General features: G+C 33.4%; 1 protein-coding gene across 1 annotated transcript; it reads right to left on the reverse strand.

Moving 5' to 3' along the window:
• Positions 1–10,412: 10,412 nt before the first annotated feature.
• On the reverse strand, positions 10,413–14,311 carry LOC145161068 (R-linalool synthase QH1, chloroplastic-like). Its single transcript, XM_079080507.1, has 7 exons — positions 14,001–14,311; positions 13,558–13,837; positions 12,038–12,422; positions 11,738–11,956; positions 11,449–11,587; positions 11,130–11,360; positions 10,413–11,015 (listed from the first exon to the last, which is right to left on the reverse strand). Exons 1-7 carry the CDS (start codon positions 14,220–14,222, stop codon positions 10,704–10,706), a joined length of 1,788 nt encoding a protein of 595 aa, XP_078936633.1. The 5' UTR covers positions 14,223–14,311; the 3' UTR covers positions 10,413–10,703.
• Between the last annotated feature and the right edge of the window lie 337 nt (positions 14,312–14,648).

The raw sequence follows: 14,648 nt of genomic DNA on the forward strand, positions 1-14,648 counted from the left end.
TTAGATATGATTTTCAACTTTATCTAGTTCAAGGAACAAGGAATGAGACTATATGTCAACATCAATATTGTTTTAATATTGAGGAGGATCCAAATACTTTTAGTGAAGCTATGGCTTCTAGGGATGTTCATTTATGGAAGGAAGCAATTCAGGATGAGAATTAATCTATCATGCATAACAATACGTGGGTATTGTCTGATTTACCTCCTGGTTGCAAGGCATTGGGAAGTAAGTGGATACTCAAAAGGAAAACGAAGGTAGACGTCATAATTGATAAGTATAAAGCCAGATTGGTTATCCAAGGCTTTAGGCAACAGGAAGGCATTGACTTCTTTGATACTTATGCTCATGTTGCTAGAATTTCCACTATAGGATTATTGTTAGATCTTGAAGCCATACATAATATTGTGATTCACCAAATGGATGTGAAATCTGCATTCTTGAATGGTGAATTGGATGAGGAAATCATTATATGGTTTGAAACAAGCACCAAAACAACGACATCAAAAGTTTGATGATGTGATATTGTCTAATTGTTTTGCATTAAACCAGGATGAAAAATGTGTATATAGAAAATTTGATTCTCCTGATAAAGGAGTTATAATTTTTCTATATGTTGATGATATGTTAATTTTTCGTACTGATCAATGTGAAGTTGATAGAACCAAGAAATTCTTGTCATCTAGTTTTGACATGAAAGACATGGGGGAGGCTGAGGTAATTCTTGGTATGAGATTTAGAAAAGGAAACAATCGGATTTCTATTTCTCAATCTCATTACATTGAGAACATATTGAAAAAGTTTAACTTTGAGAATTGTTCTCCTGTAAGCACTCCTATAGATCCTAATCTTAAGCTTCTACCTAATAAATGATCTCCAGTGTCTCAACTTGAATATTCTAGATTAATTCGCTGTCTTATGTATGCCATGAATATTACTAGACCTAATATAGATTTTGATGTGGGAAAGCTTAGTAGATATACTAGTAATCCTGGTGTACATTATTGGCAAGCAGTGAATAGAGTATTCAAGTATTTGAAAGGATGGATATCCTTCTGTTTTGGATGGTTATTCAAATGCCAACTAGATTACCAACATAGAAGATCACTCTTCTACAAGTGGTTGGGTATTTCTTCTTGGAGGAGGAGCCATTTATTGGGCATCCAAGAAACAAACTTGTATTACTAATTCAACTATGGAGTATGAGTTTGTAGCATTGTCTGCTGGTGGTAAGGAAGCTGAGTGGCTAAGGAATTTGATTTATGAAATTGCATTATGGCCTAAACCGATATATATCATTTCTATCAGATGTGATAGTGATGCAACCTTGGATAAGGCTTATAGTCAAGTGTACAATGGGAAGTCTAGACACTTAGGTGTTAGACATAGCATGATTCGTGAGCTCATCATGACTGGTATGATATCTGTGGAGTTTGTGAGAACTCAGTTGAATTTCACAGATCATCTAACCAAAGGGTTAGCAAGAGATCTTGTGCACAAGGCAGTCATAGGGATGAGTTTAAAGTCCACCAAAAATATTTCATATTGAGATACCCAATTCCTATCTAGTGTAATATTAGATGTTGAATTCAATGGGGGAAAGCTTGCTATTTGAAGTTTGGAACACATAATTATCATTATCCCAAGGTATGTGTTCAGTACTGCAAGTAAAGGAGGTTGAATTTATATTCTTAATAGTTCTTTTGAAAAAAATGCATTTGCAGGTGCAACAATAAAAGGACTACCTATATAAGAATCAAGTTTAGTTGCTTCAAGAAGTTAGGACTTGGCTTTGATATGCTTATTGTGTAGTGAATTATGAACATTGGTTTGGCATGCGGAATTAAAGAACACACAATGAACATGGTGATTTCGGTGTTTAAGAGATGTTTTCGATTATGTATGGTGTTACACAAAAAGGGATCTAGATCTAAATCTACATAAATAACATACACAAACACACACACACACACACACACTCAATGTTACATCTCCCAAGCACACCTCCATAAGTGGTATGAACCCACCTTATATAGAGGTGTTTACATGTCTCTCTCTCAATCTCTATCTCATGTCATAAGGCTAATGCACCACATGCAAGTGGGTCTACAAAAGTCAACCTATTTACAAAGTCATACGTGGATAACTTTGTACCCAACATTCTCCCCCTCAAAGTTAGGAATGGATGACCCACTTCAAATCTTCCAAAATCGAGAAACTACGCGAACGAGCCTCAAGCGTGACACATGTTGAGATGAACTTCAAATCTTCAATTCTTCCATGATTATTCAATTTGGGTTCTAGGATGTGAGACCATACGAACCGAGCATCAACGAATGATCAAGAGCTTCTCAAACTCCAAATAATCACCCTAAAGTTGAGCAAACACACCCCAAAAATCTTCAATAAGTCCAAACCCATCTTGAACCGAAATCACTTCCGAATCTCCAATCGAATCATTTCATAAACTTCAAAAATTGAAGGTCGCTTCGGTCTACAAGTCCGCGTAATATGAAAAATTCAACTTCGAATTTCCATATGATTTTCTCCCCCTTTTTATAATTGAAATTTGATTATAAAACCAACTAGGAAAGAGAATGTGCTCTATTCAGAATTTTTCTTGTCAAAACTCCCCCATAACATGTGGCATAAACTTTTAGCTTCAATCCGGAAAACCGAAAAAATCTTCAATTTTTAGCTTCGTTCACGGACCGCCTTTGACAAAATTTTCTCAAAAATGGGTAGAAATTGTCGATTTCAAAATTCTGCAGTGACCCGGTGCGCCCAAAACAGCCAAAAATGCGAAACTCTCCCCTTTTTTCGAAACTGGGTAGAAAGCATCAATTCGCATAAACTGCAGGGGCATGAAATGCATTTTCTTCAATTTCTCAGCAAAATCAGTCAAATTTCGAAATTGGGTATGAACAGCCAAATTTTCGAAACTTCAGGGACTGCTTTCGAAATTTCTGCCTTTTGTCCCAAAATGTCGAAAATATGTTCTGATGTCGAATCTGGACTAATGCTGCCAAGCTGTCGAAATTTCAGGGACCAATTTCGAAAATTCTCCATTATTTATTCCAAACTGTCGAAAATTACTCCAAATGTCGAAATTTGTAAAATGAGACAAACTTTCGAAACAATAAGGACTAATGTCGAAAAATTCTATGTTTCTTCCTTTTTCCCAATTCGTTACAGAGACAACAACGAAGTTTTTCTTCCTTCCCATTCGTTACTTGGTAACGAAAATTATCAATTCGTGACACATTTGCTTCAAACTTTCGTTAGTCCTGGTATCACAAAAACCTTCGATTCGTTATTTCCCGAACCCAAATTTTCGACCATCGATATTCAAAATCTTTATTCTTTGCTGTTCATTCCAGTCATCGACTTTGATACACAAGAAAATCACACTTCGCTTTTTATTACCAAAATCTTCACTCTTTCATCTCAGTCGATCAACAACAATCTTTCATTCGTTTTTTGTTACAGTGACCCCAAAATCCTACAGATCCCAAACTAACGAACTCAAACTTTCGAAATTTCAGACCAAAATCAATAATAACCGATATCACAGTGCCCTTCATAACTCGTTTTTCATTCAATCATACAACATATAACATCGATTTTGATATATTGACTCCAACTTTCAAAATCAACGATCAAAGCTAGTCAGTTTTGATTTCGAAGCCAATCAACTCCAATTTCTTTCGATTCAGCCATCCGAGTTTGTCTTCTTTGCACCACAACGATTTCGAAATTAACAATTACAATCATGTTCGCAATCAGAAGATTATACGTGTTTGACTCCAAATAGTCAACTTCAAATCAAATACCTCAAATCCTTCTCATTTGTGAACTGAATGTCAACATTAATAACTTTCGCATCCTCCTTATACCCATTGACATCAACATTGACTATAAGACCTTCAATTTCCCAAAAATCATTAAGGATGCAAACATGAACTGTGTTCGACATCAAGGATATAAATCCAACCACTTTTCGAAATTGAACCCCAAATCAATCATGATTTCGACATTCATATCCCATGTTCAACTTGTATCAAAAAATTTCAACTTCCAATTCAACTAATCAACCAATAGAAGTCGAGTTTGACTTTTTCACATTGTTTGACTTTTCGAAATCAACATTCAACAAACATGAAATTGACAAATCTAATGTCCAATTTCAGATCAAAAAGTGTTCAAACTACTGTTCTAACAATGTTCTTCACAAAAATTTGGAAGATCTTCATCAATTTCATCAAACTCAAAAAATGGATCGACAATTACTTGATCATTATCGACTTTTGAGATTGAAGACATCAAATAAAATCGATTCACAAGTTTAACAACACTAATCAGTAATTGATTCGCAAGAACTGATTCACAACAACAACGAGAAGAAATTGATAATACGAATAGAATACGATAATATCAATTGACGCTGTGAACGAAAGAGTAAACAAATGTCGATTTGGGCTTTCAACTCATATCAAATGAACGGTAACAAGATAATACATTTCAGATTAAGATGGAATGAATTTTGGGCTCAATCTTTTAATATATCGGATCCAAACAAGATGTTGGGCTCAAAACATGATAGATGAACAGTAGATTTCGAAAATGGATCACAAAATAATTTTTTTGGGCTAAATCAAGAAAATGATTGAATCACAATGAATTTTGGCTTGATAAAAACAAATTAATTCGATCAAACAAAGAGATTTGAAACGAATTAGATCCAATGAACAAAAACGATCAAAAATCAAGAACGTAACACACGAATCAACAAGATTAAGAGAGATCATAGAGAGAGACTCACCATAAATGCTCCAATTGTGACAAATTTTGCCAAACCGAGCATCGTTCTTCAAAAAATCGTGTTGATCTTCGAAGACCCGCTCTGATACCAATTGTAGTGGTGTTGATTATGATGGCATGTGCGAAATTAGAAAAGATCTAGTGAGTCATCATGTAAACTCAAGAACACATGGAGTAAATAAATCTTGTTTAAGCTCATATTAGATCTAGAAAGAATACTTGTTTGTACCACTTTCTCTCACTTGAATTTGGTTCATATTCACTTTCTCTCTCTAGAGATCTCCTTGATTTTCACTTTCTCTCTCTAGAAAACCCAAGTTCATATCGTTTGATTCAAAAAGAAAGAAGCAATTATGGAGAAATGGTTTATACATAATGGAATTTCTCTAGGCGAATACACTTTTGAATCCATTCTTTATTGCTTGACTGTTGGATTGAAAAGTGAATATGCACCCATTTCAAATGGAGAAAAGAATGAGGTTGGAGAATTAATTAGTCATCCCATTTATCAAACCAAAGATTTGTTTGATCAATTGATTACAACGTATCAAGAAAGAAGAAGAAATAAGAAAGAAGGTGAAGTCATAAAAGGAATTTTTCTTGATGAATGTAAATATGGAAGCAATAAACTTGAATATTATGCAAATTGTCGTGAAGCTCAGGAACATGTTCTTTATGATGATCATTTTGGAGTGTTAGACTAGAGAGAGAAATTTGTACAAACCCATTTGTATATCCTTTCTAGATCTAATATGAGCTTAAACAAGATTTATTTACTCCATGTGTTCTTGAGTTTACATGATGATTCACTAGATCTTTTCTAATTCCGCACATGCCATCATAATCAACACCACTACATATTGAAGCATGGGACACAAGCTAGTAAATTATAGTGTCAAGTTAAAACTTGTGAGAATGTAAAATGTTGTGTGTATTATCTTAATGTATTTACTATTAATAGAAAGGCTTCAATCTTTAGTGACACCCTGATATTCTAATATTAGGAATGAATAATATACTAATGTGAAATTCAATCGTCATGACATTTCATTTATGCATCAGTTTTTTGTTGTTATGTTTTGTTTTAAGTTAATCAAGATTACACTTAAATGGGGGAGGTTTGTTGGTGATTTGTTATCATCAATGTTATTTAAGTGTAATACGATTAATTTGTTGACCAAAAATAATCTTGATAAATATTAAACAAGTAAGGGAGGTGTGGTGTGCATACTTGTTTAAGTTTGATCAAGTTTTTAAAGTACACTATCATTTAGGGGCGAAGCCCCTAATTGGTATAATAATAATAAAAAGATTGTCCTTATAAAATTCAGGCAACCAAAGGTAGACTTAAAGAAGATGAAGCAAGAAAGTAATTTCAGCAAGTCATTAACGTTGTAGAATACCGCCATAGTCGTGGTATTTTTCATAGAGATCTCAAAGTTTCTGATTTTAGATTAAGTAATTTTCAAATTCCATGGCATGTCTTTGGACGGACAAGATTGTAAATTGAAAAAAAGGGCACACAAGACGATGAATTAAAGATTAAACTCAACGGTTCAATTTATTTGTGATTAAGTTATTAAAGATTATGTCAAAGGTTCAAAGTCTATTAGGTATGGTATATATTTCCTATCCTTACAAAGTTAAATCTTATGCCCATTGTTTTAGTCAGCAACTAACTATTACTAAAGCTTTGTCAATATGCTCCTATTGAAAGAGATTACTTAATATTAAAGGAGATTCTCGGCGATGGTTTTAACACTGTGATTATTCATTTGGTCAGTTAACCTATTAAAGATATTACCATTATGCCACCTTGACTTTGGTGAACTTTAGTTTCACTTTGTATCCGTGTACCTTATGATAATTGTTCCCTGCGCAGTGTTCAAATTACAAAGTGGTCATAGAAAAGGTATGAGAGAAGGTATGAAGCTTTGAGTTTTGGGTGTGTGTATGATAATATGATATCCAATTGTTAGTTGACATTTTTTTATATGGAAGCTTCAGTTCAAAGTCAGCTTTTGTTTCCAAAATCGATGTAAAATCTGAACTGCACAGTGTTATGAAAATCTATGTTTCCACTATTATCATTCCATAATTTACAAATTTCAAACGTTCATTGCCATATTTGGTCGAAACTCATTCAAACCAGCGTGCGTTTGCTTCCGCTAGTTATGATTAAAACATACTTACACGTTACAATAAAACACCAAAGCATATGGTAAAAACTTTAAAACAAAAACAAATATAAATTCAACATGTTGGGCATCCAACTACCCTATAGGATGTTGCCGACTGAAAATGGAATAGTGGGTGTACACACCACCTTCCGGGACACTCCTATAATATTTTTAATGTTTATTTTCGATTTAGAACTCAAATTTTTTGTATTTATAAAAATGCCTTTATATATTTTTTAATTTTTCGATTTAACTCTTATAATTGTTTTTTAATTGGCCTGTTTAGGTTTCTATTTTTTCGATTTGGCCCTTTCATTTTCCATGATTTCGGATTAAACATTTATTTTATTTTATTTTATTTTTTGAAAAACCCTTTCATCATTGTATAAAACCGAAAAATTAACGAAAAACTTGCTAAAAATGCCAAATGAAAAAATGGAAAATTTTAAGTGATCTTTTAGAAACAAAGTGGAGTTTAATATGAGAAAATCTATAATATATATATATATATATATATATATATATATATATATATATATATATATATGGTATTTTATGTAATTATCCCTTATAAAAAATTGTATTTTGTCGACATTTTGATTTAAGTTTTACATACTATGGGATTTGACAAGCTCCAAGAGCTTGGAATTCCCAATTAGATAAGTTCTTAAAAGGTCTAAATCCATTAGGTGCCCTCAAGTGTATGTGGTGTATATTAGAAGGGTCAAAGGGAAAAGTTTGAGAATTAGGATCTACATGGATGATTTGATTGTAACTGATAATTGAGAACATGAAGTAAAAGTATTTGAACAACAAATGAGGAAAGAGTTCAAGATGAGTGATGTTTGCTTATTGTTGTCATTTTACTTGGGTATTGAACAGGTCAACATGAGGATGGTATTAGCTTGAAGCAAACTGCCTACCCGAAGAATTTGCTAAAAGAGACGGGCATGATTGATTTCAACCCATCCTAACATCCAATAGAACCGAAGGCTGAGCTAAAAAAAAGACAAGGAAGGAGCTTCGATGGATCCTAAAGAATTTAAAAATGGTATGGGTGGGTTAATTTCACACTCGAACTGACATTTCACATGATGTTCGAGTGGTGAGTCGTTTCATGGAAAGACCCACAGTCCAACACCAACAAAAAGGAAACAAAATTTAAGGTATGTAAAAAGGACCATTGATTATGATCTAGTATATACATGAAGTAATCAAGAGGTTGAGGTAATATGTTACTTCGATAATGATATTGCCGGATATGTAGTCGGCAACAAAGTATATAAGGGATGTCATCACATAAACAAATGTGTGTGGAACTCTCTTCATGTGAAGTCTAGTTTATAGTTGCCACATCAACTACACACCAAACAATTTGGATTCTTCTCTTGCTAGGTGACTCAATAGGTAAGATTATTAAACATGTTACTCTTTGTCTTGCTGATGAAACAAATTAGCATTTGCTTTATTATTGTTCAACAACTATGTAGGTTAGGGTGAGATTGCACCATTGGTGGAAGTGGAACCCTACAAACATCACCTTTTTAGAGGAGTGGTTGTATGGTACTTCTAACAATATGTTTGGAAAAGCAGGAATCACCTAGTGTCTGAGGGCAAAAGGCATTAATTGTGTTAACTCCATCGTTATGGATATTAAACTTTGTTCTTTTACTTGGTTTAAATGTATATCAAAAACAAGATCTAGATTAGTTTGGGAAAATTAGTATAATGACCCTATCATGGAAGCCTTGTAACTTTCAACTAGCTTCTCACTAGTTGCCTTTTTTTTTTATATTCGTCTTGCTGTTAAAAAAGCAAGTCAACTGTAGAACTTGTGAAAAGCCCGATCTTCCATGATAGAAATAACCATATAAATACAAGGTTTCAATTCATTAGAGAGTATTTTGAGAAAGGGGACATTATAGTGAAACATGTTTGCAACAATGAGCAAACGAAATATATCTTTACAAAGTCGTTGGCAAGACTGAAGTTCATAAGGATGGAACACCTGGTGGGGGTGAATAACATATATAGTAGATTCTGAATTAAAGGTAAAAATGTTGGAGTAATTAAGAATAAAGGGTAAAAAGTCATATAAGGGAAATTTCCTTATTTTTGGTATTTGAGTTAGATTAGGTTCCAATTATCTTTTTAGTATAAATATGCTTTAAGAGCATCCACAATGCATAGTTCAATGAGAGAGTTGAATGAGGTGACATGCCTAATTGACATTCAATGGAGTAAACTCTACCATTGTGAGATGTCATGTTGGCATTCAATGGTTATGAAGTTTAATGACTATTAAACTCTTCAATGAGAAAAAGGAAACCTTTTAACTATTAAATATATATTCCATTGAATTCTATTTTGAGTTCAATGCATTGCAGGAAGATTAATGTGGAGTTGTTTAGCAAGTAAAATGATGATGTGTCAATCCATTAATGTGGATGCCCTAACAGATGGTGTTTTTATTCAATAGTTCCCTTTGGTTTCTTAATAAAACCTTGGAGATCAAGTATTCAATATGTTTCCATAGTTTTCCTTTTCTGTCCCTCCTTTCCCATGTTATCCTGCTTTCACTTGTGCCCAAAGGTAAGAGTAGATTTATTGCTTACAATAAATGTCAACTTCTTGTATATATGTTTTCTGGTCTAACTTTAGAATCTGGAAAAACTAACGGATATTTAAAGGGCTCATCTAACCTTGCAAGTGTTGGGTGCATTAGTGAATTTTAATCTTTTATAAGAATAAATTTTTTCAGTCTAAACATTGTTTAATTTTCATATACTATAATATAATTTTTAATATCTCCAATATATAATCTTACGGATTTAACCGAAATAGCTTCTTTTTCCTAAAACCGACTTCCTAAAGTAAATATAAAAAACACGTCAACATTAAAACCGTGCAATTTGACATATGACTTAAAAAGTGAGTAATTAATCCAAAAACCAATTAACGTGTATAATTTTATACTTGAAATTTATGGGGGCAAAACTTATTGGAAAGTTTATATCACAAGCTTACACAATCGTCAATATTATTTATAGTGTCAGCCATGAGTTAGTTTGGATAAAGGTTATTACATCAAATAATGGTAATTTATATAAAGGTTTTTGTGGATGGAGGTCACCATCTAGTGCGGTTCCAATTTACCGTCTTCGAGTTTTCTCAATCTAAGTTAGACTAAACCCAACAATTAATAGTGGAAATGGAGTTGACATTTGATGGCCTGATCGGTTTATTGGCTATTGAACTTTTAAATAGGAAAAAACAATTTTAATATATATATATATATATATATATATATATATATATATATATATATATATATATATATATATATATATGATAAGTACATTGAATTTTATATGGTTCAGTATATTATATATAGAAATTAAAATGATAAAGTTTTATGAAAAGTAAAATGCTTGTATGAGGATCTTAAATTTTCTAAAGTTTAATATGTTGTGGATGTCTTAAAAAGTACACAAACAAGAAAAAGGAAAAGAAAGAAAAAAAAAAAATTTTATGAGAAAATTACAGAAAAGCAAATATAACATGATAAAATTGATAAATAAAAATAGAAGACTCACAAAGATGAAAAATATGGCTTTATAAATTATATTAGCCAGAAAGAGAAAATGGAACCGCGTCATATAATCATATTCATTAGGGTCACCTGCCACCTTGATCAGAAGGTTATCTAATAATCCTCTGGGATTTAGGATCAAAAAGTAAAGATATTTCATGAGATTTATACCAATCATCTGGCGAACCAAATGCATCCGACGCATGCTGGTATGTAAATTGGCCCATCCTACCAAGGTTTGTTGCACATTCTATGAAAATTCGAGATTTGGGATATTTAACAGACATTCTTTCTTTGTTTAGTTTCTTCCATGTCTGCATGATTAACTTCTTTATATATTCCCTAGCATTCTCTTCAGTAGCACCGGTTTCATGCATGTAGCACTGGATTGATTTTGGAATATCACCTCTTTCACGCTCGGCCTAATTAAAACAAAGAAAAATGTAATAATTGTAGTTAAATTCGTATCTATATATATATATTACTTCCTAAGATGGTCAAACACATGAGAGATCCTGAAGATAATTTTTCATTACCGATGATGTTCCCAAGTCATCAGCAAGACGTAGAATCATTGATGAGCAGTGCACTACGTTCTGCATGGCTTCTCCGCTAATATCGCTAGAAGTGAAGAAGTAAATATTTGAAAGTATTACAGGAAGTGATATGGTAATACAAGAGTTTTTCAGGTACTCTTCAAGTGTTGGGATATATCCACTGTTGAACCATTCTGCCTCCACGTTGTTCGCATCACAGTAATCTGCCCACTACAATGTCAAAGTTCAACATTATCCAGCGAAAATCTTGATATAAGTTTGGAAAAACCAATTGCTGAAATGAAGAAAGATAGCTGACTGCTTTTTTCACAATCGGTATAACAAGGAGTTCCTGGTTGATCAGGGTGCTGTATGCCATTTCATTGATGGTATTGTAGAATCCAAGGAAACATATCTTCATGTAATCAGGAAGTTCTTCGATGGCATTGATGTCCCATCTAAATGTCCGGTCATGTAAATATATATTAAAAATATATATAGTGAAAAAAAATAGAAGACTATATCTTTTTTTGAAAAAGCAAAGATCGACGACTGTATTTACTAGTATTAGTCCTATATATTCAATTCACTATATATTAGCACCGAACCTTTTCACAGCGCTCGAGAACTGTTTAAGTTCATCCAAAGTACCATACACATCATAAACATCGTCTATGACATTTACTAGAGAAATAAGCTTTGTGATGTTTCTCCTTAGAACACCATGTGGTGGTTCGTAACTTGCACCAACAGCCCACATAAAACTCTCCACCAACCTGTCTCGAGCAAAGCTGAACTTCTTGTCCCAACCTAGATTTTTCCACCACCTATACCAACAGTTTGACTTAAGCAACACAGAACAAGTAATAGGCGATAAACACATAATATATACATAAAGATTAATACACCTTGATGAGTACTTTAGCTCTTCTTGGTGTATCCCTTGCAACACGTTGAAATCCAATTCAGCAAGCTCTAACAACAACGAATTCTTGTCGCTTCTCCTCTTGTATGCTTCTATAAACCATATTGCCTCAAATCTTTGAGGCCTCCAAAGCAATGGAAGCTCCAAGGCGTGGCTTATTAACATCGCCAGACATTGATCGTTACCTATGCTATTCTTCTCTAGCATCTCTTTCAGGCATTGGCGAGTAAGCTCTCTGGCTTCATCCAATATACTTTCATCCTCGACAGCAAGAAAGGAAGCCTCATACAAGTTAAGCATTCCGACAATGTCCTCTCGTAACTGGGCCTTGATATTTCCGGTCTCATCCCTAATGTCCTCAAATATTTCTTCACAAATAAAACCAACAATTATATATAAGGATCTATCTCATGGTTGTTGCTTTATTATGCTTTCTTATTTAGGCTGAAGGGTGTGGGCGCGGTCTGGGACCGCGGTTTGTGCCACGTCAACCGCGAACACCGCCCCCAGGCCGCGGTCTGGTGCGGTCTTGGCCGCAGTGCGGTCCTTTAGTGCCGTGTTTGGTGATTGGTGGATGATGTATTGACCGTTGAATGGGTTGGGTTGTTGGGTAATTAATTTTTTTTTTTGCTTTTTCTTTCTTTTATATATATATATATATATATATATATATATATATATATATATATATATATATATATATATATCAACTTCATTTGTTTTTCACAAAACAATCTCTTCTCTCTCTCAAAAAAATTTAAAAAAAAAATCACCACTCTCTCAAAAATGTCATCTTCTTCATGTATACATGTCTTATATTGCATAACATGATTATTGAAGACGAAGAAAGAGCGATATGTGCGTTTGACGAGGAAGAAACCATACCAGAGACACAACCAATAGAAATTGATGGCGAAGAGTATATAAACAGGAGAGCAGAGATACGTTGCACTGAAACATTTCACAATATTCGCAATGACTTGGTGGAACACATTTACGGGGTTCAAAACATTAACCTTAATTTGGATCCACCGGATGACCCCGAAGACGAGTTCTTGGAGAACGATTTTATGTAGTTTGTTTTAGTTATTTTATTTGTGTTTTTTAAGTTTCTAGGATTATTTAAATGTCATGTGTGTGGTTTTCGTGTTTTTTTTTTTTGGTAATGCAATGTAATGTTTTTTTTTAATTTTCAAGTAATGAAAAATTATGCTTTTTTATTAAAATAGAAGTTTTATTAAATTAAAATAGTTAAAAAAAAAGAAGTTTTATTAAATTAAAATAGTTAAAAAAAACAAAAAACAAAAAAAAAATAAATGTGTGGCACCACTCCCTTGATGTGGCAAGAAACCACACTTGAGTGGTAAAAAATGACATGACGTTTATGTGGCGGGGAGGGAGTGCGGTTTCGGTGGCACCACTTCCTCCAGCCTTATATCGGAAGTTTACGAAAAACAAAAAGTGAGAAAGGATGTACGTTACAAATAACAAGGAGTCAAGTACCTTGAGGGATAAGATAGCCGTGTTGTCTCAATAGTCTAAAGCCAAGGGCTTTAAGGTTCAAATCAGATTTGTTCCACTTCTCTTGAGAGTCAAAGTAGCAATGGTATAGCATCTTCAAAACACTACTGATTTTATACTCAAAGTGATAAGATACTCCAAGCCTCTGCAGATCATCAATGAATTTAAGTGTACTCAAAGGGTCCTGCACTGCAGCATCTTCAGAAATCATCATCTTCACCTCTTCCTTCAAACTAAGAGACCTTGTCTCATATTCTTCACCCTATATATACGAACAAAAAGAATTGCAAGTAATTGTCAATAGAATCATTGGCACATGGATGTGATTAGCTTGTAAGATATATATATATATATATATATATATATATATATATATATATATATATATATATATATATATATATACAGACGAAAGAATAACTTGCCACATAGTTGTTAGTCAGTGACTGGAGATACTCATAAGACCATAGCGAAGGGGGGTAGTTTGCGGATCGTCTAACAGTGGGTGCATTAGTAGTTACAGCCATGGTTGTGGGTTGTGTTGTAGAATATTGTTTTTGAAATCCTCCCATATAATTTCTTATCCTTCTATGATGAGAAGTCGGACTAAAAGGAAGACTCATGCAGGAAATGCAAATTGAACTCATTGCAAAAGATGAGAGTACAAAAGAATGGCTTGGTGGTATAATATATCGCGGGATGATAAAAATCTTTAAAAAAACTCTTTTTGAAGGGAGGACTCACGTTTGCTTGGTGGTATATATAGTATATTGCTTGAGTTAAAGCCTCAAACTGCCCGTATAACAACACACTGCATATTTCGGTTTAGATTTTAGAAGTTTCGTGTTGTGGTTTCTGAAAATCTCAAACCGCATATGCGGTTCGTTTTATGGTTTTGACTACAAACTGCACCACATCGCAGCACCACCAACACCTCTATGCAGATACTTTTTAATTTTAGAACAACAAATTACTTTTTTGTCACAGAAAATACAATAACTTTTTCAGCAATACAATAAGGTGTCGTCTGATTCGTTGGAATCCATTGAAATTAGAAAGAATTAAAATCCAAT

Source organism: Lactuca virosa, chromosome 2, assembly GCF_052849685.1.
Source record: "Lactuca virosa cultivar CGN04683 chromosome 2, Lactuca_virosa_CGN04683_v6, whole genome shotgun sequence".
Taxonomy (NCBI): domain Eukaryota; kingdom Viridiplantae; phylum Streptophyta; class Magnoliopsida; order Asterales; family Asteraceae; genus Lactuca; species Lactuca virosa.